This window comes from Esox lucius, chromosome 19 (assembly GCF_011004845.1).
Source record: "Esox lucius isolate fEsoLuc1 chromosome 19, fEsoLuc1.pri, whole genome shotgun sequence".
Classification (NCBI taxonomy): domain Eukaryota; kingdom Metazoa; phylum Chordata; class Actinopteri; order Esociformes; family Esocidae; genus Esox; species Esox lucius.
Genome location: NC_047587.1, coordinates 28,843,217 through 28,869,827, shown reverse-complemented (window position 1 = coordinate 28,869,827; position 26,611 = coordinate 28,843,217). Strand labels below are relative to the sequence as shown.

The following is a 26,611-nucleotide window of genomic DNA, read 5'->3' as shown; positions in this document are numbered from 1 at the left end:
GTCCCTAGAGCTAGTTTCCGTGTCCAGGGATTGGGTTGTCGAGGCCCCCGCCTTCGACTGCTGCCCAATCCTCTCCGCACCGACCCCTTATGGTCCCTCCTGTGGGTGGTGAGCCCACGAGAAGGCAGCCCCACGTCGCTCCTTCGGGCTGAGCCCGGCCCGGACCCCGTGGTGAAAGGCCCGGCCACCAGGTGCTCGCAGACTGGCTCCAGGGTGGGGCCCCGGCTGCGCCATACTGGGCGGCGTCACGGTCCTCAAAACGTTTTCCATCATAAAGGGTTTTTGAACCGCTCTTAGTCTGACCCGTTGCCTAGGACCTGTTTGCCTTGGGAGACCCTACCAGGGGCATATAGCCCCAGACAACATAGCTCCTAGGGTCACTCGGGTACTCAAACCCCTCCACCACGTTAAGGTGGCAGTTCATGTAGGAGTCTGTACAATGTTCTTGAGTAATAAACCACTAATGACATTTATGCCAAGTTATTTTTCAGTTGAAAACTATTTAAGATACTGACTTAAATGCCAACAACTCTCATATCAAAGAGCCTGGACAATCTTTCTTTCCCTCCCCGAGGAGCCAGTAATCAATTAAGCAATGATTTTCCATTTAAATCACAGAGGACTTCTAGTTCTCAAACCATATCTATGAGAAATGGGTTGAAAGAAACCAAACAAAACGTTTGGAGTTTGAGGGGGAGGAAGACCAGCTGGAGTCAAGTTCTGAAAGAATGTCCTCATGCTACAAGTTCCTGTTTACACTATCTTCTAGTATCTAGGCTTTAGGAGACTGTTGGCTCGTCTTTTGTCCTAGAAATATCCTGTTAAAACAAAGAACCAAACCAAAAGAACAGACCTTTAATTAGAACCTTTTCTTTTATCTAATCACCATTCATCTTGAAGTCTATGGTCAGTGGATGTAGGTCCACAGACGTTCCCTGAATAACCATGGATTGGATTCCCATGTTTTGAATGGAGATTATTCATGGACACAGAAACATTCACTCTTTCATTGCATGTTCTTTTAATTTCCCATTTGTTTTCACATAGTTTAAAGAGCAGGGCCTCAAACTTTTACACACAATAATAGGAAACCTGTGGCCTTTCGGGAGACAATTCTAACCCGGCTTATCTCCCGTGGCCAACCATAACAAACATGTATGAGGGTTTGTTTGAATCAGGTTGAGACAAACATTTAAACCAGGTTTCCAAACATTTCTAGACACCCACACCCTGGTCCCATTCTCTGTTGTGTCTTCAAAGATGTCGTCTAAGCCTGCTGTGCTGTTGTAAGTACCGGGCAAGGTCCTTACTGCCTGGCTAGGCTTAAACTCTTAGAACATAATGGAGCGTAGCACAACCATGACTTTCTCTGAGGGACAATAAAAGCCTTTCTAAAAACCTAAGACCACTAAGACTTTGTTACTATTTTCAATCTTACTGGGTTCTAACAGCTCTGTGTTGCTCAACCTGTGGTTGACAGTGCATAAGGGCTTTTGATGAGTGTTTAAAAGTATGATGTTAAGTGTTACATAGTGTGCCACATTGCTTTCTTTAATGCCTTACAGACATCCTGAACTCATTTCCTGTAGCGTAAGCCCAATGCTAACTGCCAACAAGTATCCTGTTGCAGGGACATACCATCTTCCCTACTGTATTTCCAATTACACCCTCCTTTTCCCACCCTGGTCCGGCTGGAATCACATAAACACTCCCACATAACATATCAACACCAACTCACAGAACCGAAACACATGCAATCACCCTTATTTTCTACTACCTGACTTTGCCCCGGAGAGCATCCCATTTCATAGGAGTCTTTAACCACCTGAATATCAAATGACTTCAACATAGGCATAGTTAATCAATCTATTTATTATATTCATTGAATTATCTATATTAACAGTTTCTGACAGAAGTGGTAACTTCAACCCCAGTGTTTTTCAGGCCTGTGAGACATGACAGTAGCACCTATTCCTGGTATTGCTGGACTGGCCCAATCAGACACCTGGTTTAACAAAAGGCCTGTTGGGAAAGGGGCCCCAACTCTGCTCCGGAACCACAGCCCCTCAAGGCAGGAATGTGTCCGCCCATTGACAAAACAAATACAACATGTACAAGAGAACATCTCTAGTCTCAGGGAAACACCTGCTATGTAGCAGTCAAAGCAAGGGGAAGTATTCAATCACATTTACGTAAAAATATGTGCATTGATCGAGATCATTGTGCGTACTAACTCTTACAAGTTAAAAACAGGCAGTGATGGCAGGTACATTAAAATACAACAGTTCATAATAGAAGACATTGATTAGACAATATTATCATTACTTTAGGTACAGTCTGTACAGTAGTCTGTAACAGTACTGTGTAATCTGTTACTATTTAGTATTTATACATTTTACAATAAACATAGTTAAATGTAAGGAAACTTCACACTGGCGTACTATTTGAAATATTTAAAAGGCAGAACATAACAGATCAAAATGAATGAAGGCAGAAAAGTCCCTACCAGTAATCTTTACCCTACCATCCCAAACCAAAAAAATGTATGACCATTTCATAAAGGGATTTAAATCCTTTCTGTACTCCAAACCTGGTGTGTCAGTGTCACCTTCAGTTTAACAGTAAACTCTGTGAGATGGGCTAAAGTGTTAGGAGGGAGAGGAGGGCAGGAGTTCCACTCTCCTCTGTTTGGACAGTGCTTTTCAGTTTTCACAACAGGTTAGTGTCAAGCGGATTCTCTGCATTTCACCAAGTGAGAAAAGGGCTTGGCGACTCTCAAGAGAGAGGCCTTGCAAGGGACAGTTTGTACGGGGGCATTGTTACGGAGTGATCACTAAGACAACCGTCCACTCATTTAATGATTCATAGAACAAACAACAGCTTTGTCTATGGGCCCTCCCTTTCATCTTATTAACAGAACAAACCAATGAATCCCTCTTTTTAGCAGACACTTCAAATAGTCTATTCCTTCACTTTCTGCCGGGAAAGCAACGCACACCCGGTATAACTGTCATGCGAAGAAGGCCGATGGAAGATAGCCAGCAAAAGACATATTACAATTGCTATAAAAATGCTCCATCACTCACTGTAGTTGGGTCAACATAGGGACGGCAGTGCTTATTAAACGTAATTTATTAAACCTTGTTCACTTTTGGTTTGAAGTGGATTCATATAGTCGGCCCCACGGCTCAACTAACCACCTTGTATTTAGGTTGGGTCCACTGGGGACCTTGACGTTATTAATATATCTGGGAGTAAAGAAGTGGCACATGACACACCCATATCTGACCTTCACCAATGAACCGAGACACCGGATGACAGCTTAATGACGGACACGCTGGAATAGCAGCCATACTGTCCAGACTAGATGCACGGACGTCTGTCGTGTTGAGCGTCGTTAGTCATGATATGTCGAATGCACATTGAACCCCTCGACAACCTGCCTGGAGACTCGACTGAAACAGGAACTCTTTACAAAGAGTCTCTTTGTAAACTGTTTAGTTTGTCAGGCTGTTGGTATAGAAACGCTAATTTTATTTGTAAAGCAAAATGTTTCAAAGCAATAGCACCGATGTTGACACTGCCATGTTAATGGAGCAACACCAAGATGTGTGGGTTTATTTCCCATGGAAGCAGCTAATACAAAAAAAAGTATCAAAATGTATTTAGTCACTACTGAAAGTCACACTGGATGAGAAGCATCTGCTAAATGACTGAAATGAATATGTTCACCCATTCTGTTGGAAAACAACTAGTGTCTGACATTTGTGGCAGACGCCGCTGCTGCAACGATTTTATCTTTAGGTGATTTCCAATGCTCTCTCAGGCAGAGTCGACAAGGCGTTCATGTCCAGAACATATACATTAATTTTCTCAGATTAAAAGATTAGTAAAATTTTTAAAGGAAACCAAAGTCCAAAATGGGGAAAAGAAGTGGAGGTTCCTTTATTTATTTTTTATGGCCCTAAAGGTGCGCCAACTAACATGCCTCATGAAGCACATCTAAAAAGAAAGCAAAGAAACCTCACCACTTTCTATGGGGCATCCACAGAGCAGGCTCAAGAGACCCAGCTGCTAGGGATGCCATTCAATGTCCGTCTTTCACTTAAACAATGGAGATGATCGATTTTAGGCCTGCAGGAATTACATCACAGATGTGTAGTTTTTAGTCAAAGAAATTGACAAGGGGCCACTTTAGAGGGGCTTGGCTGACTACAGGGTTCAATGGACCCAGGTGGTCCCTGCTATCACCAGGTTCTAGAGTACTCGGTTACCACGAGGAATAAAACACTCCCTGTTACTGTGTCCTGAGGTGCACCTCAGCAGCGACTCCATCAAAAGAGATGGAAAAACCACCTATAACTGCCAGTTCAAATTCTGATAGAGGAAGAGCGCTCTGACGAAACATTAGACCAGCAAGCCACAACACAACAGACGTGGGCTGGGTCTCAGTTTTGTGCAAAACATTCTGAAGAAGGCACTATAGTCCATTCCTGTTTAGTAAAACAGAAACATTTGATTACAAAAGAAAAATTTACCTAGACATGCATGAAAATGCCAAAGCTTGTTTTACAATTTAACAAAATAGTTGTGCTTATCACATAGCATAACATGCCCTGGTTTGCCTGTACTTAAGGCATTATTCAGCTGTATGTTCTACATATTATGTTACCTCTTAGTTACATGTACACATGTACATTCCGACTTTGAAATAAAACCTATCACAAATGCCCAATATAAACTAATAGGCTTTTAAAAAGCAATCAGTAACAGTAATTTGTGCAGTTTAGAGCCTTAGCTTTGCCTAAACACAAACACAATCTCTTCAGCTGTGCAGTGAAAGAATCCAGGGCTTAATCCTTCAAACTAAATCCATATGGGTTAGGTTTACTCATGTCTAGTGGGTATCCCTTCATGTTAAATACTTGGTTGAGGAAGGACAAACATTTATGTAGCAGTACTGCTCTTGACCATTAGATGGTGATAACTAAGCTTTATGTAATCAAAATACCAAAATATTTCTGCAGCATCTCTCACTGGTTTTTGAAAGCATGTCAAGATGTTCAAAAGGAGAGAATAAAAAAAGGTCTACATGTTTTACACATTCAGAGCATCCATTAAAAAAAGCCACCCTAACCTGATTCAACAAAGATGCAGGGGTTCCATAAACCTATTAGCAGAGTTAACTGCAGGACACCGGCCATGTGATGATGCAGGATTTCACTGTGACAACAGGGAGTGAGACAGATCCCTGGTACCAAGGATGTTCAATAATAATGTCTTTAGATTAGTGGTATTAAAACCTTTTCTGTCGGGGGACCCGTTTTTGCAGCAACCCCAATAAACAATGTTACAAATTAACCAGATACATTCCCTATTTGCCCCAACCAAATTAAAGTAACTGTCCAGTGCTTCCAGATTTCTACTGTAAAATATAAAAAGCTCTTTATGTCCACACATGGGCTCTGAAAGTGTGGCCACACCCCACCACTATGGAAAGGGAGTTGCCTTCATGCAAGAAAAATCCTGGTTGCCCAGTTTATCTGCCATTTTCCTAATTTTATTAACCTAAATATTTTTCTCAATATTTCTGGGTCTGACAGATGCAAGTTATGCTTCATACTACAAATAGAAGTACATTTGGGTATAAGATAACAGAATACTTACTTTAATTTACTGAATGGTTCTTTTAACCAATAAATACATGACTTATTTTGGTTGTTTTATGTATATTGTGGACCACACTGTATTTTCCTGGGATCACACTAGCAGTTACAACTCAGACCCCTGCTTTAGATGGTAAAATTGTCACTTGGTGGAATTTTAAAGTGCTTTCTGCATACATACATTGTTTGAAAAGAAGATGCCAGCAATATGACTGATATGTAAGACTTTCCCAGGGTATTGCATGATCCTGGCGTGAAGGCTCCAGTGTGAGTCTGTGTGTGATGGTCAGTGGCCTGTGTGGGGAGCCTTCCCATGATGCTCCTCCTTCAGGAAGGGGGTGAACGAGGAACGTACAGTGCGGCCCTTCAGTGGCTGCTGCACGCGGAAGTTGTTGACCATACTCTTCTGTACCTCCTCCTCTGCTGAGGTGAAGAGAAGGCTCCGGAACACAGCCAGCTGAAGAGGAGACAGGAACAATGTGTTATCCAGGCCTGGCAGGAGACTGAGGGAAAACACCAAGCTGCATTCCTCCGGTAATTCCATCTAGGACCCCTCCCTGCACACATGGACATACTAGCTGTCTCACACATGCTGAGTGCCCCCTTGTGGGGACCTGAGATCTAACCTAGAAATCCATGTTTCTAACCCAAAAACAAATTACATCACATCACACACAAAAATACCAGTGCTCATGCAGTCTCTCTCACACACACAAAAATACCAGTGCTCGATGCAGTCTTTCACACACACACACACACACACACCTGTTCATGGCTGACTTCGATGGGCTGCTTCATTATAATCCAGGTCACTGCTTCAGTCAGAGGAGGCGTAGTCAATGACCCTGCATATGTCCAGTAATCATCAATGTTGGCAGGCAGTAGGCAGGCTGGGTCAAACCTTGTGAACTCAACAACACTATCCTGGGAAGCGAGAAGGGAAAGACGAAATGCTTTTATGATACAAAATGTGTCTCAAGTTATCTTTATTAGCATATCCACAATAAAGTTAATGATACTGAGGGAATGTAGTTGCTCTCTAGTCAGCTGGAGGGCCTTTCAAATCTCACACCATTAGCTGTCAGTTGTCCTCCTCACATCTAGGCTCTATCTGAGTATTGTGTAGACCAGTGTTTCTCAAACCACTTCTCGGGACCCCCAGACATTTTTTTGTTTTGTTTCAGCCCTTACTAATTTGAATCAATTGTACCAACTTAGGTTTAAAACAAAAATATGAAATGTCTGGGGAGGCCTGAGAAGAAGTTTGGGAAAACACTGGTCGAGTTTTAAACAGGACAGCACATTGACTTGTTTCAAAGCATTGTCTGCATTCTCAGAAGTTGAGACAACACCTGCCTGAAACATGCTCTCTGAACACCAGGATAAAAAAGTCACAAATATGTTGGTGGTGAATGAATGGTTAAAGGCACTCACCTTGTGTCTTACAGCAGGTAGGACATCCACTAGTTTCTGGAGTCCCTCATGCCTCTTCCCAATCTGAGGGGAAAATAAAATGTCTGAGCCCTTAGTCCAACTAAAATAAATGTGTTGTGTATTTACATTTACTACATTGTGTTCTTTACATTCCAGTAAATCTAGAAATGGTGCATGTACATGGAGGTGGGGGACATGTACATGGAGGTGGGGGACATGTACATGGAGGTGGGGGACATGTACATGGAGGTGGGGGACATGTACATGGAGGTGGGGGACATGTACATGGAGGTGGGGGACATGTACATGGAGGTGGGGGACATGTACATGGAGGTGGGGGACATGTACATGGAGGTGGGGGACATGTACATGGAGGTGGGGGACATGTACATGGAGGTGGGGGACATGTACATGGAGGTGGGGGACATGTAGAAGGCGGTGGAGGTGGGGGACATGTACATGGAGGTGGGGGACATGTACATGGAGGTGGGTGACATGTACATGGAGGTGGGGGACATGTACAAGGCAGTGGAGGTGGGGGACATGTACATGGAGGTGGGGGACATGTAGAAGGCGGTGGAGGTGGGTGACATGTACATGGAGGTGGGGGACATGTACATGGAGGTGGGTGACATGTAGAAGGCGGTGGAGGTGGGGGACATGTACATGGAGGTGGGTGACATGTACAAGGAGGTGGGTGACATGTACAAGGAGGTGGAGGTGGGGGACATGTACATGGAGGTGGGTGACATGTACATGGAGGTGGGGGACATGTACATGGAGGTGGGTGACATGTACAAGGAGGTGGGTGACATGTACAAGGAGGTGGGTGACATGTACAAGGAGGTGGAGGTGGGGGACATGTACATGGAGGTGGGGGACATGTACATGGAGGTGGGGGGACATGTAGAAGGCGGTGGAGGTGGGTGACATGTACATGGAGGTGGGGGACATGTACATGGAGGTGGGTGACATGTAGAAGGCGGTGGAGGTGGGGGACATGTACATGGAGGTGGGTGACATGTACAAGGAGGTGGGTGACATGTACAAGGAGGTGGAGGTGGGGGACATGTACATGGAGGTGGGTGACATGTACATGGAGGTGGGGGACATGTACAAGGAGGTGGGTGACATGTACAAGGAGGTGGGTGACATGTACAAGGAGGTGGAGGTGGGGGACATGTACATGGAGGTGGGTGACATGTACATGGAGGTGGGTGACATGTAGAAGGCGGTGGAGGTGGGTGACATGTACATGGAGGTGGGTGACATGTACATGGAGGTGGGTGACATGTACATGGAGGTGGGTGACATGTACATGGAGGTGGGGGACATGTAGAAGGCGGTGGAGGTGGGTGACATGTACATGGAGGTGGGTGACATGTACATGGAGGTGGGGGACATGTACATGGAGGTGGGTGACATGTACATGGAGGTGGGGGACATGTACATGGAGGTGGGGGACATGTACATGGAGGTGGGGGACATGTACATGGAGGTGGGGGACATGTAGAAGGCGGTGGAGGTGGGGGACATGTACATGGAGGTGGGGGACATGTACATGGAGGTGGGGGACATGTACAAGGCAGTGGAGGTGGGGGACATGTACATGGAGGTGGGTGACATGTAGAAGGCGGTGGAGGTGGGGGACATGTACATGGAGGTGGGGGACATGTACATGGAGGTGGGGGACATGTACATGGAGGTGGGGGACATGTACATGGAGGTGGGGGACATGTACAAGGCAGTGGAGGTGGGGGACATGTACATGGAGGTGGGGGACATGTACAAGGCGGTGGAGGTGGGGGACATGTACATGGAGGTGGGGGACATGTACATGGAGGTGGGGGACATGTACAAGGAGGTGGAGGTGGGGGACATGTACATGGAGGTGGGGGACATGTACAAGGAGGTGGAGGTGGGGGACATGTACATGGAGGTGGGGGACATGTACATGGAGGTGGGGGACATGTACATGGAGGTGGGGGACATGTAGAAGGAGGTGGAGGTGGGGGACATGTACATGGAGGTGGGTGACATGTACAAGGAGGTGGGTGACATGTACAAGGAGGTGGAGGTGGGGGACATGTACATGGAGGTGGGTGACATGTACATGGAGGTGGGGGACATGTACATGGAGGTGGGGGACATGTACAAGGAGGTGGAGGTGGGGGACATGTACATGGAGGTGGGGGACATGTACATGGAGGTGGGGGACATGTACAAGGCGGTGGAGGTGGGTGACATGTACAAGGAGGTGGAGGTGGGGGACATGTACATGGAGGTGGGGGACATGTACATGGAGGTGGGGGACATGTACATGGAGGTGGGGGACATGTACATGGAGGTGGGGGACATGTACATGGAGGTGGGTGACATGTAGAAGGCGGTGGAGGTGGGTGACATGTACAAGGAGGTGGGGGACATGTCCATGGAGGTGGGGGACATGTCCATGGAGGTGGGGGACATGTCCATGGAGGTGGGGGACATGTAGAAGGCGGTGGAGGTGGGGGACATGTACATGGAGGTGGGTGACATGTACAAGGAGGTGGGTGACATGTACAAGGAGGTGGAGGTGGGGGACATGTACATGGAGGTGGGTGACATGTACATGGAGGTGGGGGACATGTACATGGAGGTGGGGGACATGTAGAAGGCGGTGGAGGTGGGTGACATGTACATGGAGGTGGGTGACATGTACATGGAGGTGGGTGACATGTAGAAGGCGGTGGAGGTGGGTGACATGTACAAGGAGGTGGGTGACATGTACATGGAGGTGGGGGACATGTACATGGAGGTGGGGGACATGTACATGGAGGTGGGGGACATGTACATGGAGGTGGGGGACATGTAGAAGGCGGTGGAGGTGGGGGACATGTACATGGAGGTGGGGGACATGTACAAGGAGGTGGGGGACATGTACATGGAGGTGGGGGACATGTACATGGAGGTGGGGGACATGTACATGGAGGTGGGGGACATGTAGAAGGCGGTGGAGGTGGGGGACATGTACAAGGAGGTGGGTGACATGTACAAGGAGGTGGAGGTGGGGGACATGTACATGGAGGTGGGTGACATGTACATGGAGGTGGGGGACATGTACATGGAGGTGGGGGACATGTACAAGGAGGTGGAGGTGGGGGACATGTACATGGAGGTGGGGGACATGTACATGGAGGTGGGGGACATGTACATGGAGGTGGGTGACATGTACAAGGAGGTGGGTGACATGTACATGGAGGTGGGTGACATGTACAAGGAGGTGGGTGACATGTACAAGGAGGTGGAGGTGGGTGACATGTACATGGAGGTGGAGTCGGACATGTACATGGAGGTGGGGGAGACATGTAGCATGGAGGTGGGGGGGACATGGTAAGTAAGGAGGGTGGAGTGGTGGGGTGACATGTACATGGAGGTGGGGTGACCATAGTACAATGCGAGTGTGGGTGGACCATGTAGGCATGAGGGTGGGTGACGATGTAGAAGTGCGGTGGAAGGTGGGTGACATGTCCATGGAGGTGGGGGGACATGTCCATGGAGGTGGGTGGGAGCATGTCCATGGAGGTGGGGGGACATGGTCATGGAGGTGGGGGACATGTAGAAGGCGGTGGAGGTGGGGGACATGTACTATGGAGGTAGGGGGACATGTACATGGGGGGTGGGGGACATGTACATGGAGGTGGGGGACATGTACATGGAGGTGGGTGACATGTAGAAGGCGGTGGAGGTGGGGGACATGTACATGGAGGTGGGTGACATGTAGAAGGCGGTGGAGGTGGGGGACATGTACATGGAGGTGGGGGACATGTACAAGGCGGTGGAGGTGGGGGACATGTACATGGAGGTGGGGGACATGTACAAGGCGGTGGAGGTGGGGGACATGTACATGGAGGTGGGGGACATGTACATGGAGGTGGGTGACATGTACATGGAGGTGGGTGACATGTAGAAGGCGGTGGAGGTGGGGGACATGTACATGGAGGTGGGTGACATGTACATGGAGGTGGGTGACATGTAGAAGGCGGTGGAGGTGGGGGACATGTACATGGAGGTGGGTGACATGTACAAGGAGGTGGGTGACATGTACAAGGAGGTGGAGGACATGTACATGGAGGTGGGGGACATGTACATGGAGGTGGGGGACATGTACATGGAGGTGGGGGACATGTAGAAGGCGGTGGAGGTGGGGGACATGTACATGGAGGTGGGGGACATGTACATGGAGGTGGGGGACATGTACAAGGAGGTGGGTGACATGTACAAGGAGGTGGGTGACATGTACAAGGAGGTGGGTGACATGTACATGGAGGTGGGGGACATGTACATGGAGGTGGGGGACATGTACATGGAGGTGGGGGACATGTACATGGAGGTGGGGGACATGTACATGGAGGTGGGGGACATGTACATGGAGGTGGGGGACATGTACATGGAGGTGGGGGACATGTACAAGGAGGTGGAGGTGGGGGACATGTACATGGAGGTGGGGGACATGTACATGGAGGTGGGGGACATGTACATGGAGGTGGGGGACATGTACATGGAGGTGGGTGACATGTAGAAGGCGGTGGAGGTGGGTGACATGTACATGGAGGTGGGTGACATGTACATGGAGGTGGGGGACATGTAGAAGGCGGTGGAGGTGGGTGACATGTACATGGAGGTGGGTGACATGTACATGGAGGTGGGTGACATGTAGAAGGCGGTGGAGGTGGGTGACATGTACAAGGAGGTGGGTGACATGTACATGGAGGTGGGTGACATGTACATGGAGGTGGGGGACATGTACATGGAGGTGGGGGACATGTAGAAGGCGGTGGAGGTGGGGGACATGTACATGGAGGTGGGGGACATGTACATGGAGGTGGGGGACATGTACATGGAGGTGGGGGACATGTACAAGGCAGTGGAGGTGGGGGACATGTACATGGAGGTGGGTGACATGTAGAAGGCGGTGGAGGTGGGGGACATGTACATGGAGGTGGGTGACATGTACATGGAGGTGGGTGACATGTACATGGAGGTGGGTGACATGTAGAAGGCGGTGGAGGTGGGGGACATGTACATGGAGGTGGGTGACATGTACATGGAGGTGGGTGACATGTACATGGAGGTGGGGGACATGTACATGGAGGTGGGGGACATGTACATGGAGGTGGGGGACATGTACATGGAGGTGGGGGACATGTAGAAGGCGGTGGAGGTGGGGGGACATGTACATGGAGGTGGGGGACATGTACATGGAGGTGGGGGACATGTACATGGAGGTGGGGGACATGTACAAGGCAGTGGAGGTGGGGGACATGTACATGGAGGTGGGTGACATGTAGAAGGCGGTGGAGGTGGGGGACATGTACATGGAGGTGGGTGACATGTACATGGAGGTGGGTGACATGTACATGGAGGTGGGTGACATGTAGAAGGCGGTGGAGGTGGGGGACATGTACATGGAGGTGGGGGACATGTACATGGAGGTGGGTGACATGTACATGGAGGTGGGGGACATGTAGAAGGCGGTGGAGGTGGGGGACATGTACATGGAGGTGGGGGACATGTACATGGCGGTGGAGGTGGGGGACATGTACATGGAGGTGGGGGACATGTACATGGAGGTGGGGGACATGTACAAGGCGGTGGAGGTGGGGGGGACATGTACATGGAGGTGGGGGACATGTACATGGAGGTGGGTGACATGTACATGGAGGTGGGTGACATGTACATGGAGGTGGGTGACATGTAGAAGGCGGTGGAGGTGGGGGACATGTACATGGAGGTGGGTGACATGTACAAGGAGGTGGGTGACATGTACAAGGAGGTGGAGGACATGTACATGGAGGTGGGGGACATGTACATGGAGGTGGGGGACATGTACATGGAGGTGGGGGACATGTAGAAGGCGGTGGAGGTGGGGGACATGTACATGGAGGTGGGGGACATGTACAAGGCGGTGGAGGTGGGGGACATGTACATGGAGGTGGGTGACATGTACATGGAGGTGGGGGACATGTACAAGGAGGTGGAGGTGGGGGACATGTAGAAGGCGGTGGAGGTGGGGGGACATGTACATGGAGGTGGGGGACATGTACAAGGCGGTGGAGGTGGGGGACATGTACATGGAGGTGGGGGACATGTACATGGAGGTGGGTGACATGTACATTGGAGGTGGGGGACATGTAGAATGGCGGTGGAGGTGGGGGACATGTACATGGAGGTGGGGACATGTACAAGGCGGTGGAGGTGGGGGACATGTACATGGAGGTGGGGGGACATGTACATGGAGGTGGGGGACATGTACAAGGCGGTGGAGGTGGGGGACATGTACATGGAGGTGGGGGACATGTACATGGAGGTGGGTGACATGTACATGGAGGTGGGTGACATGTACATGGAGGTGGGTGACATGTAGAAGGCGGTGGAGGTGGGGGACATGTACATGGAGGTGGGTGACATGTACAAGGAGGTGGGTGACATGTACAAGGAGGTGGAGGACATGTACATGGAGGTGGGGGGACATGTACATGGAGGTGGGGGGACATGTACATGGAGGTGGGGGACATGTAGAAGGCGGTGGAGGTGGGGGACATGTACATGGAGGTGGGGGACATGTACATGGAGGTGGGGGACATGTACATGGAGGTGGGTGACATGTACATGGAGGTGGGGGACATGTACAAGGAGGTGGAGGTGGGGGACATGTAGAAGGCGGTGGAGGTGGGGGACATGTACATGGAGGTGGGGGACATGTACAGGTGGAGGGGGGGGGGGACATGTACATGGAGGTGGGTGACATGTACAAGGAGGTGGAGGTGGGGGACATGTACAAAGGGGACATGTACATGGAGGTGGGGACATGTACATGGAGGTGGGTGACATGTACATGGAGGTGGGTGACATGTACATGGAGGTGGGGTGACATGTACAAGGAGGTGGAGGTGGGGGACATGTACATGGAGGTGGGTGGACATGTACATGGAGGTGGGGGACATGTACATGGAGGTGGGGGACATGTAGAAGGCGGTGGAGGTGGGGGACATGTACATGGAGGTGGGGGACATGTACATGGAGGTGGGTGACATGTACAAGGAGGTGGAGGTGGGGGACATGTACATGGAGGTGGGTGACATGTACATGGAGGTGGGGGACATGTACATGGAGGTGGGGGACATGTACAAGGAGGTGGAGGTGGGGGACATGTACATGGAGGTGGGTGACATGTACAAGGAGGTGGGTGACATGTACAAGGAGGTGGAGGACATGTACATGGAGGTGGGGGACATGTACATGGAGGTGGGGGACATGTACATGGAGGTGGGGGACATGTAGAAGGCGGTGGAGGTGGGGGACATGTACATGGAGGTGGGGGACATGTACAAGGCGGTGGAGGTGGGGGACATGTACATGGAGGTGGGTGACATGTACATGGAGGTGGGGGGACATGTACAAGGAGGTGGAGGTGGGGGACATGTAGAAGGCGGTGGAGGTGGGGGACATGTACATGGAGGTGGGGGACATGTACAAGGCGGTGGAGGTGGGGGACATGTACATGGAGGTGGGTGACATGTACATGGAGGTGGGGGACATGTACAAGGAGGTGGAGGTGGGGGACATGTACATGGAGGTGGGTGACATGTACATGGAGGTGGGGGACATGTACATGGAGGTGGGGGACATGTACAAGGAGGTGGGGGACATGTACATGGAGGTGGGGGACATGTACATGGAGGTGGGGGGACATGTACATGGAGGTGGGGGGACATGTAGAAGGCGGTGGAGGTGGGGGACATGTACATGGAGGTGGGTGACATGTACAAGGAGGTGGGTGACATGTGACAAGGAGGTGGAGGTGGGGGACATGTACATAGGAGGTGGGTGACATGTACATGGAGGTGGGGGACATTGTACATGGAGGTGGGGGACATGCTACAAGGAGGTGGAGGTGGGGGACATGTACATGGAGGTGGGTGGACATGTACATGGAGGTGGGTGACATGTACATGGAGGTGGGGGACAGTACATGGAGGTGGGGGCCCATGTACATGGAGGTGGGGGACATGTACATGGAGGTGGGGGACATGTACATGGAGGTGGGGGACATGTACATGGAGGTGGGGGACATGTACATGGAGGTGGGGGACATGTACATGGAGGTGGGGGACATGTAGAAGGCGTGGAGGTGGGGGACATGTACATGGAGGTGGGGACATGTACAAGGCGGTGGAGGTGGGGACATGTACATGGAGGTGGGTGACACTGTAGAAGGCGGTGGAGGTGGGGACATGTACATGGAGGTGGGGACATGTACATGGAGGTGGGGGACATGTACATGGAGGTGGGGACATGTACATGGAGGTGGGGGACATGTACATGATGGTGGGGTGACATGCTACCTGGATGGGGGGACATGTACATGCGAGGTGGGGACATGTACATGAGGTGGGTGACAGTACTTGGAAGGCGGTGGAGGTGGGGGACATGTACAAGGCGGTGGAGGTGGGGGACATGTACATGGAGGTGGGTGACATGTACATGGAGGTGGGGGACATGTAGAAGGCGGTGGAGGTGGGGGACATGTACATGGAGGTGGGTGACATGTACATGGAGGTGGGTGACATGTAATGGAGGTGGGTGCATGTACAAGGAGGTGGGGGACATGTACAGGAGGTGGGGTGAGGTGACAATTGTACATGGAGGTGGGGGGACATGTACACGGCGGTGGGGGACATGTACATGGAGGTGGGGGACATGTACATGGAGGTGGGGGACATGTACATGGAGGTGGGGGACATGTACATGGAGGTGGGTGACATGTACAAGGAGGTGGGTGACATGTAGAAGGCGGTGGAGGTGGGTGACATGTACATGGAGGTGGGGGACATGTACATGGAGGTGTAGGGACATGTACATGGAGGTGGGGGACATGTACATGGAGGTGGGGGACATGTACATGGAGGTGGGGGACATGTAGAAGGCGGTGGAGGTGGGGGACATGTACATGGAGGTGGGGGACATGTACAAGGCGGTGGAGGTGGGGGACATGTACATGGAGGTGGGTGACATGTACATGGAGGTGGGGGACATGTACAAGGAGGTGGAGGTGGGGGACATGTAGAAGGCGGTGGAGGTGGGGGACATGTACATGGAGGTGGGGGACATGTACAAGGCGGTGGAGGTGGGGGACATGTACATGGAGGTGGGTGACATGTACATGGAGGTGGGGGACATGTACAAGGAGGTGGAGGTGGGGGACATGTACATGGAGGTGGGTGACATGTACATGGAGGTGGGGGACATGTACATGGAGGTGGGGGACATGTACAAGGAGGTGGAGGTGGGGGACATGTACATGGAGGTGGGGGACATGTACATGGAGGTGGGTGACATGTAGAAGGCGGTGGAGGTGGGGGACATGTACATGGAGGTGGGGGACATGTACATGGAGGTGGGGACATGTACATGGAGGTGGGTGACATGTACATGGAGGTGGGTGACATGTACAAGGCAGTGGAGGTGGGGGACATGTACATGGAGGTGGGGGACATGTACATGGAGGTGGGTGACATGTACATGGAGGTGGGTGACATGTACATGGAGGTGGGTGACATGTACATGGAGGTGGGTGACATGTAGAAGGCGGTGGAGGTGGGTGACATGTACATGGAGGTGGGGGACATGTACATGGAGGTGGTGACATGTACATGGAGGTGGGGGACATGTACATGGAGGTGGGGACATGTAGCAAGGCGAGTGGATGTGGGGGACATGTACATGGAGGTGGGGGACCATGTACATGGAGGTGGGGGACATGTACATGGAGGTGGGGGACATGTACATGAGGTGGGTGACATGTAGAAGGCGGTGGAGGTGGGGGACATGTACATGGAGGTGGGGGACATGTACAAGGCGGTGGAGGTGGGGGACATGTACATGGAGGTGGGTGACATGTACAATGGAGGTGGAGGGACATGTACAAGGAGGTGGAGGTGGGGGACATGTACATGGAGGTGGGGGACATGTACATGGAGGTGGGGGACATGTACATGGAGGTGGGGGACATGTACAAGGAGGTGGAGGTGGGGGACATGTACATGGAGGTGGGGGACATGTACATGGAGGTGGGGGACATGTACATGGAGGTGGGGGACATGTAGAAGGCGGTGGAGGTGGGGGACATGTACATGGAGGTGGGTGACATGTACAAGGAGGTGGGTGACATGTACAAGGAGGTGGAGGTGGGGGACATGTACATGGAGGTGGGTGACATGTACATGGAGGTGGGTGACATGTACATGGAGGTGGGGGACATGTACAAGGCGGTGGAGGTGGGGGACATGTACATGGAGGTGGGGGACATGTACATGGAGGTGGGTGACATGTAGAAGGCGGTGGAGGTGGGGGACATGTACATGGAGGTGGGTGACATGTACAAGGAGGTGGGTGACATGTACAAGGAGGTGGAGGACATGTACATGGAGGTGGGGGACATGTACATGGAGGTGGGGGACATGTACATGGAGGTGGGGGACATGTAGAAGGCGGTGGAGGTGGGGGACATGTACATGGAGGTGGGGGACATGTACATGGAGGTGGGGGACATGTTAGAAGGCGGGTGGAGGTGGGGGACATGTACATGGAGGTGGGGGACATGTACATGGAGGTGGGTGACATGTACAAGGAGGTGGGTGACATGTACAAGGAGGTGGAGGTGGGTGACATGTACATGGAGGTGGGGGACATGTACATGGAGGTGGGTGACATGTACATGGAGGTGGGGGACATGTACAAGGCAGTGGAGGTGGGGGACATGTACATGGAGGTGGGTGACATGTAGAAGGCGGTGGAGGTGGGGGACATGTACATGGAGGTGGGTGACATGTACATGGAGGTGGGTGACATGTACATGGAGGTGGGGGACATGTACAAGGAGGTGGAGGTGGGGGACATGTACATGGAGGTGGGTGACATGTACATGGAGGTGGGTGACATGTACATGGAGGTGGGTGACATGTACATGGAGGTGGGGGACATGTACAAGGAGGTGGAGGTGGGGGACATGTACATGGAGGTGGGGGACATGTACATGGAGGTGGGGGACATGTACATGGAGGTGGGTGACATGTAGAAGGCGGTGGAGGTGGGGGACATGTACATGGAGGTGGGGGACATGTACATGGAGGTGGGGGACATGTAGAAGGCGGTGGAGGTGGGGGACATGTACATGGAGGTGGGTGACATGTACATGGAGGTGGGTGACATGTACATGGAGGTGGGTGACATGTACAAGGAGGTGGGTGACATGTACAAGGAGGTGGAGGTGGGTGACATGTACATGGAGGTGGGGGACATGTACATGGAGGTGGGGGACATGTACATGGAGGTGGGGGACATGTAGAAGGCGGTGGAGGTGGGTGACATGTACATGGAGGTGGGTGACATGTACAAGGAGGTGGGGGACATGTAGAAGGCGGTGGAGGTGGGTGACATGTACAAGGAGGTGGGGGACATGTACAAGGCGGTGGAGGTGGGTGACATGTACATGGAGGTGGGGGACATGTACATGGAGGTGGGGGACATGTACATGGAGGTGGAGGACATGTTGAAGGAATGCTACATTAAACAGCAGGGTTACCTTTAGGAAGACTCCAATAACAGCTAGTCCATTCTCCTCCATCACAGCCTCCTCAAACAGTTTGTACTTATTTGAGTTCCAGTGCACCATGTGGAGCTGCAGATATGAACAGCAGAAGATATGAACGGCTGTCCACTCTCCCAACAACCATGTGGTTGCCAACAAAATGTTAGCTATTAAAATAAACATCATAGATTTAAAAAGAAATCTGGCCTTAAATACCAAAACATTGTATGTGGGCTGATGACTCAAGTTCTTCTCTTAAGTCTGCCACTTGCTTCCTGCACAATCTCACTGAGGACATGGATAACATCTATGGAATACATCCAGATAATAATAAGTAACCATATCACATATTTGCTGACAAAAAAATAACCATGCATATGCATAAGCCTTAAACCATACAAAAACTGGTTCTCTAAGAGATTAAGAACTGCTCATCCTTTTCATAAATGGAAGTTTTGCCTTTATCCAGATGGAAGCCTTTCATCTGACTTTGATAATGCAACCTTCAAAGTATCAACCTTTTATATAAACAGACAAAAAAGGATAGTTGCAATTTTTATTTAATCTTCTAAAAGTAACAGAAGATATTACAAAATACTCAATATTTCAACTGAAATATACTGGGAAAAAATGTGGTATTATCTTTATGAAGGATATTGTAAAAATTAAGTTATGTCATGTATGACATATGATAGTTGTAAGGGAATGTTTGCTCTAATCAAATTTTAAAACCAAGTGAATGTTGGAACGCATCAGAAACACAGAAGCCTAGTGAAAGGGGTGGGACATAAGGACCTTAAGCTGACAAAACTATTTTTGTATAAATAACAAAAGTCCTTGTTTCAATTGAGGATCCTATGTTGACAACATCACTATATACAGCAGGTTATTTGATGTTCTGATTTCATGACACGTGGTTTAAGAACTGCCACATAAAACACTCGATTTACAGGTTTTACAGAATTCTGGCGAGCAAAAAAAAGTCATAAGCCATACAATCATATCAACTTTGTAGGTTTTGCTGCAAAGAAACACTAATTAAAACACATATTCTGGTATGGGCCTAACATAGCCGGTTTCTGGTTAAAGTTTCAGATGTGACAGAAAAACCACAACACTAACCAGACATACACAAGACTGGTGGAGTCAATACCAATCGATTCAGTATGGAGGATAATTGGATTTAGAAATGTGGAATTTGAGTGTCTTCCTAAACTGTAATGGAAGTGACCCTAACCGTGGTTTACACTTCCTTCTAGAGTGTCATTGTCTCTCTTACACAGACTGAGATGTGCTCCTGCTAGGGGTTCTGGGTTCTCTTCACCTGGGAAGTGCTGAATGTTGATCAGTGCCTGTATCCACAAAGCATCTCAGAAAAGGCCCTAAGAATCCAGTAAGGCTAGTTTCAAGACAAAACCTCTCAGACCAGTATAGGCTTTAGGATAATGTTTAGACCACAACCAGGCCCTTCAGGGCATGTTGGGTCTCCACTTTGAGGAGCGGCGAACTGACATTAATATCATTCTCCCAGTCAAACCCACCTGATTCAGTCTGTCAACTACTTATGAACCAATCAGTGAGTTGAATTGGGTATGTTTATCTAAGGCTATAACACAAATGTGTGATATTGAGGTACTGGAGGACCGGTGTTGGGAACCAATTTAGATGACTAGAATGACAAGAAAATATGCATTAAGAAATATGAATTTGCGGTGGTAAAATGATGGATTTTGTCCACATTGTCCACAATTACATCCACATTGAAATGCAAAATGTGAAAGAAATAACAAGGTGTAAAATGGCATGGAACCCCTTACCCAGACAGACAGCAGTCCACCCTCATTGTGTAGTTTATGTGAGAGGAACAATATAAAAAAAATTGAGTAATAAGTTTGGTCATGACAACAGAACAGATTGGATTACACACAAGCATTCTGTATGTAGTAAAGTTCCCAACAGCACATTCCTCTGTCACAGTACTAGCATGACAATGTTGTCATGGATAGGTGAAGACTTTGGCACTATGACCTGATTACTAATAAGCAGGCCCTTCTACTCTTCCATGCCACAGAAAGCCATGGCTAATTCCTCATCTATCACAGAGCGATTACACCTAGCAGACATTCAAATACAAACACTCAGTAAAGGAAGAGGATGCGGGAGCTACCTCAGCCGGGAAGAGGCGGCGGTCCACTGTGTGCTCGGAGCCCCACGCATTGCTCTCCCCCCAATGGAAATGGAACTGACACAGCCGGAAGACATCCTCCAGAGGACCTCCTTTAAGAGCTGAGTGGATGACAGGGAAGAGGAAATCGACTACAACGATAAAGTCAACGGAAGGCACTAAGTAACTACATTCAGTGGGGATGTAACACTCGACTGAAAATCTGAACAAACAATTCATTTCAAAGAGACGTTGAGAAAGGCAGGGCTACTTTTAAAAGGAATCAGTGACAGTCCACGTGGCAGGCACGGCTGTTTTAAATCAGAAGACACGTGGCAGAACAGAAGGTCCTTACTGGATTTGTCGGTGGTGTCGTTGTACTCAACCAGGAATGAGTACCCATTGTTCCATACTTGTGAACACGTCCTGGGGTCGTACTCCGGGATCAGTGGCATGAGATGTGGATCAAAGACACTCTTGCGCACCCTAATATCAATAGGAGATTGCCTGTTGCCCCCAGGAGCAACGAGGGGTCCCTGCCACATCGGATGCACTGGTGTCAAAGGGTGAGAGAAAAGAATGTCAATCTAAATTAGACGATAGTGTCCAACAAGGAAGGAATTGCATAGCGAGACGACAGAGTTCAACCAGGACAAAATTGCATAGCAAGTCTAGTAAATCACTTTAGGTCCTATTGCATAGCCTACCGAATCAAAGAATAGTGCCACTTACTTTTCATAGTGAACTCTCCAGCTTCCTGCATTTTTATTGAGTATAACAGTCAAACTGTCAAAACTAAAATGAGATAGAAATGCTATACCGAAAACGTTGAAATCAGAAAGACCCCTCTCTAGATTCTGTAAAGGAAATGTGGAAAGAGAAGGTGGAAAAAAAGAAACGCTTCCTTCTCTTATTTAAAGGAAATGACAGAATAAGTAAAATGTGGGTAGGCAACAGAAAGTGACTTGTGGAATGTTTTGGCAGCCCCCCAGGTTTACTCCACAGCAGGAAAGGGACCAGTTGATCCCTGAATGGAATGTTTCTTAGACATCATCTGCAGTTATGAGCAATCTGCTAGGACTAATATCTTTTACCACTGTGCTGTAAAACAATAACAACAAATTACGCAATTTACTTCCATCAATATGACTGATTGCTTTACCGACAGGGCTGACTCTACAAAACTTATTTTATTAATGGCCAAATTATCCTTTTCGCTACTTTCAGGAAAATGCATCCCAGACAATTTATTTTAAAAGTAATGTCTGTGTGGCCTAACGTACTTCAGTTATGCCATTTTTATATTCATTTACATTTCTTGCTAATATATGGCATCTAGATTTGTTTTCTGCTCTCTCTCCCCTGCAACTGAATGCAGTGCAGCGGTCAAACCAAGTGGCGATCAGGATCACAAAGGTGCTTAGGTGGTGGGTGTGGTCAGGGGCTTGCAAGGGTGGTGGCCATACGCGATGCCGGCCCGTCCACCCAGAGAATTTAGGAATTTCAAGAAATTCTAACCATCTCTCCAAGAAGCTGAATGTTTGTATTTTAGTGAATATCCTGCCATTCTAAACATGTCCCCATGGAGCTGTGAACAATGGCGCTGCAAACATTTTAGTATGTACTTTTACAAGAGAAGGATCTTGGCACACATCAAAGCAGTCTTCAATTTGAGTTTTCAGTCAACCATGATGTAATTTATCCGAGCACTGATTAAAGTCGGCTGACCGAAAGCGCAAACAAATAAGCCTGACCTCCTCAATAGTCTGCCTGTCCGTCATCAGTTATCAGGCCTACCGCTGTGGTGTCATCAAACGTGGTGACGGTATGCATGCCACCACAAGATCCAGTCATGAGTGAACAAGGAGTACAGGAAGGGACTACGATGTTGAACGGCGAGGTGTAGTTAAACAGCATTATCACACAGGTATTCCCCTTGTCCAATCAAAAGTAGCCCACGTCTTCTGTGGATCTTATGGTGCTATATAAATTGAAGTGGTCCAGAGTTTCTGAAATGAGGCTGTAGATGTGAGCCATGACCTGCCTTTCATGGACTGTATCTGGGGTGAGGATATTTTGTAATAGTTTGTACACCAGTTTAATTTAGTGAATGCTTTGCCTATTTTAATGGCTAGTTGCATATGCAGCAGAGATAATTGTAAGTGACCACCACTTTGTTTTAATACTGTATAAGGCTTTAGGTTCTGGATATACAGAAATGGTCACTGGGGACAGTGTCATCCATCCATTTACTAAAGGAATTGTTTTATGAAACTCCTCAACGTTATTAGATTAATCCTGTTTTTAATTTCAGCATTCTCTTGATCTGACCACTTTTATTTACTGTAACACATCACTTGTACTTGTTTTTACATATAGCTGTGAAGTAGTAAAAACTTTTTTTTGTCCGATTTCCCAAAGGAAGGGCTAGGGAGGGCCTATTATGCATTTTTCTGTGTGGAGTAAAATGGATTTTCTCCCTTGAAGAGATATTCAGTGAACCGTGTAGAATTTCATCCGTGACTGGAACAACACTGACTGGAACAACACTGAACACACCGTAGCATAAGTAGCTAGTTCTGCAAACAACTAGTGATGTTTGTAGAAAGGCCCCCATAATCATTTTATTCTTCATTATTCTCAATGGAGGCGGTGTATAACACATTTTGGGATTAGTCCCCCTGCAGTATAATGTTGTGCCTATGGGCTTGATGTAAAAATCATAACTGTATGCTTTCTTTTTTCTAAGGACCTTCTGGGTGTATAGTGGTTTTCCTTGGGCAAAATATTTCCACACCCCACACATTCTTTGTCAACAAAGCAAATTGGTGAAGATGCACTTGCGATGATGATGGTGACAGTTTCTGTCTTATGCAACTATGCTTCTGTTCTATGTGACATATACAACTATGCTTCGGTACAATTGATACTACAGAAAGTATGAAAAATGTACATCACAACCGTTCTTTTAAATTTGTACTGAATTGGAATTAAAATATTGATTATTTCGACAGCCTTGCTATAAAGACTCAGTGAACATGGCCTTGTTATCGAAAGAGGCTGGCACAGGCAGACCTGGCTATCGAGAGAAGACAAACACTACATACACTGACCATACACTGAGGTGGAAACCGAGCTTCACCTCTGAAAGGGAGTGCAGTTATTGATAATCAGGAATACCTGGATGAAGTTTTGCGCCTATGAAAAGAAAATGGATGGGCTTCCATTCAGCTTGAATACTTTCACGTGACCTAACCTGACCACTTGAAAAACAAACAAGTGTCCCTCCCCTATACCCAAAACTGTAATTAAACCCATTGCTTAACATTTAAAATTGTTATATGCCAAAAAAAACTAAGTCGAAAGGGGCTGAGGTCCGAGTTACTGAAATACATGACAATGTATTTTTTTTGCATTGAATTTGCGGGTGGGCATAGATGAGCTAAATCAAAGTGAAGCAAAACCTGTTGTCAGCTAAAGACTCTTTGGTGGTGTCCTCTACATTTACCAAAAAACAATGATTATTTTCTGTACCAGTATCTACATTATAAGAAGGTCTGCGTTCCCAAAACTCTTATAACCAAGCCTATCCAAAAATATATATATATTTGGGAATGGCAGCCAGACAAGCCTTGTCAGTATAACAACAAGCCCATATGTTATATTACTGTCCAAATATATTAAGCAATAACGCACAAGGTTATTATTATGGCATGATGCATCACAGACTGCCAATCATCATCAGTGATTCAAAGAAACCGGTTTATAATGCTGTGTCTACCATAACCCTGGCTGGCACAACCTGAACAACCTAACCTGGCAATTAGAGGATGCACACAGGATTGGGAACACATTGAGATAATAAGCAACTCATTTAAAACACTAAAAAAGATTGCAATAACAGAACTGATGAGTGTGTGTGACCCATTGCCACCAAAAAGAGAAAACCAGCGGAACATTAACATTGTGAAGTTCACAATTATTCATCTTTTGTTGATCCTTGCCATGCTCACTCATAACTTGCATTCTACTATACCATATAAATTACAATATACTCAAAATGCCTTGTAGCGTTTACTTAGTATTTAATCATTCTTTTCACTTGCATTAGCAATGTAAACAAATGTTTCCAATCCTAATGCAGTCCTTTAAAGAGGCATTGTGTAGAATACTGCCTCTAAACAATAACACGACTTGTCTTCTCGTCTTCCTTACCAAACGAGACCGGTATAGTACTAGGGTGGTTTAGGGCTGGAAGGGCAGTACTGCAAGTGTCTAAAGCAAGTTTAAGGAGACCACAAGTCAATGCAAACTGATAGTCCGGCGAGTAAGATTAAATGGGGAATGTTAATTGAGTAGAAACATTATTTGAAATATTAACATATAACATTAACTGCATAGGCCTAGTGGTAATTTTTGATTGTTTTTATGCTAGTAGTACAGCAAAAAGTTCACATGTTGCCCCGTTGTGTCTTAATGCTGGTAATCACCAACTGACAGACTGCATGCAGGGAACTGACCAAATATCGCCTATTAACACCAAAAGGCTACAGATGGCACTGCTCAAAATGACCACGTGACCACTACTCACTCATGCAGAAATCCAGTCCATGGTTTCCATGAATTTCTGAAGCAACGTATAGCCATGAAAACAATGCATTAACCCTTGCTCTAGTAATGTAGTTATTGATATGGATTACAAACGTAATCATGCCTGTTACTGATGCTTGAGGGATTGAACCCTTCAATTCAACACGACTGTTTTCTAGGCTAATAAATAGCAAATATTGTTTAGTACTAGCCAGTCTGTAAAGGTACGTCAAACTAGTGTATACTAATAGTCATATGATACATAGTGTCGACACTTACACGCCGAAAGAACATATTTGCTTGAACATACAGTTAGGTTGCATCTTCTCACAGGTATCATCCGTTGACCTCTAGTTTGTTTGATTAAATGTCTATGCAGATGCCGAGCAAGTGGCGTTGCTATCGAAAGAGCCACCATGTTCACAGTTTTCTCGAAAACGCTGTTGGAAGGTTGCGACTGCTGGTTGTCCTTTTGTGTAGTTCAGTCGGCAATGAAAAATGTCCCCTTTGTCTCTAAGGGCATTACGCCTTGGTGTTTTGCTTGATTATTACAACAAAAAAAAACTGTTTAAACGTCCCTCATTGCTCGCTGGTCTCCCCCTACCGCTTGATAGCTTGGTCCCACGATTATAACAGTAAATTCCAACCGTTTTATAGCTTTTTACTTGTTTTGTTGATGCATGCTCGTACTCGAACAACACGCCCACCGATTTTAGCCAGTTTTCCCACCATCGCAATAACGAACATTAAATTGTAAATGTTCTTTCGGGCATGTTGTTACAATCGGTTACAAGACGCACCAACCAATCAGCTTTAACCTCCGGGAGGCGTTTCAATGGAGGCGATAAAGGTTAAGTGGAGTGATACGTCAGTGCTTCAGATGCATGGCTTTAGAGCACACAACCCCCTACTATATCGACAAATATCACACACAGTAGCATTGCACATAGGCATCAGCAAGTCAACATTCAATACATGCTAATGTTAAGGATTCGAATTTACCTTATTTCCGGTAAATCATTGGATGACGAGATGGTTTTAAGTGATATCCTACAAATTTTACGCTAAAAAGATTACTAGTATCTGATTGAGAATACGATCAGCTACAGCTCCATAATAATATCA

The 26,611-nt window shown here is 47.9% G+C and overlaps 1 protein-coding gene across 4 annotated transcripts; it reads right to left on the bottom strand.

Moving 5' to 3' along the window:
• Window positions 1–1,013: 1,013 nt before the first annotated feature.
• On the bottom strand, window positions 1,014–26,574 carry ca5a (carbonic anhydrase Va). 4 transcript variants are annotated; one of them, XM_010884023.4, is made up of 7 exons: window positions 26,489–26,574; window positions 21,252–21,449; window positions 20,900–21,018; window positions 18,727–18,822; window positions 7,101–7,163; window positions 6,432–6,590; window positions 1,014–6,123 (listed from the first exon to the last, which is right to left on the bottom strand). In XM_010884023.4, the coding sequence occupies exons 2-7, from the start codon at window positions 21,439–21,441 to the stop codon at window positions 5,953–5,955; spliced, it is 798 nt and encodes a 265-aa protein (XP_010882325.1). In that variant the 5' UTR covers window positions 21,442–21,449; window positions 26,489–26,574; the 3' UTR covers window positions 1,014–5,952. The 4 variants fall into 4 exon arrangements, with proteins under 4 accessions (XP_010882325.1, XP_010882322.1, XP_010882324.1 ...); XM_010884020.3 differs by lacking the exon at window positions 26,489–26,574 and adding an exon at window positions 25,766–26,314; XM_010884022.3 differs by lacking the exon at window positions 26,489–26,574 and adding an exon at window positions 25,797–25,899.
• Between the last annotated feature and the right edge of the window lie 37 nt (window positions 26,575–26,611).

What these genes read in the sequence shown, in the direction of transcription:
- ca5a (XM_010884020.3), bottom strand. Translation starts at nt 25,904, where the DNA reads ATGGTGGCTCTTTCGATAGCAACGCCACTTGCTCGGCATCTGCATAGA. An exon ending in CGACACCACCGACAAATCCA is followed by an intron (nt 21,019 to 21,251) that starts GTAAGGACCTTC and finishes TCATCCACTCAG; the next exon opens with CTCTTAAAGGAGGTCCTCTG. An exon ending in TTATTGGAGTCTTCCTAAAG is followed by an intron (nt 7,164 to 18,726) that starts GTAACCCTGCTG and finishes TTTTCCCCTCAG; the next exon opens with ATTGGGAAGAGGCATGAGGG.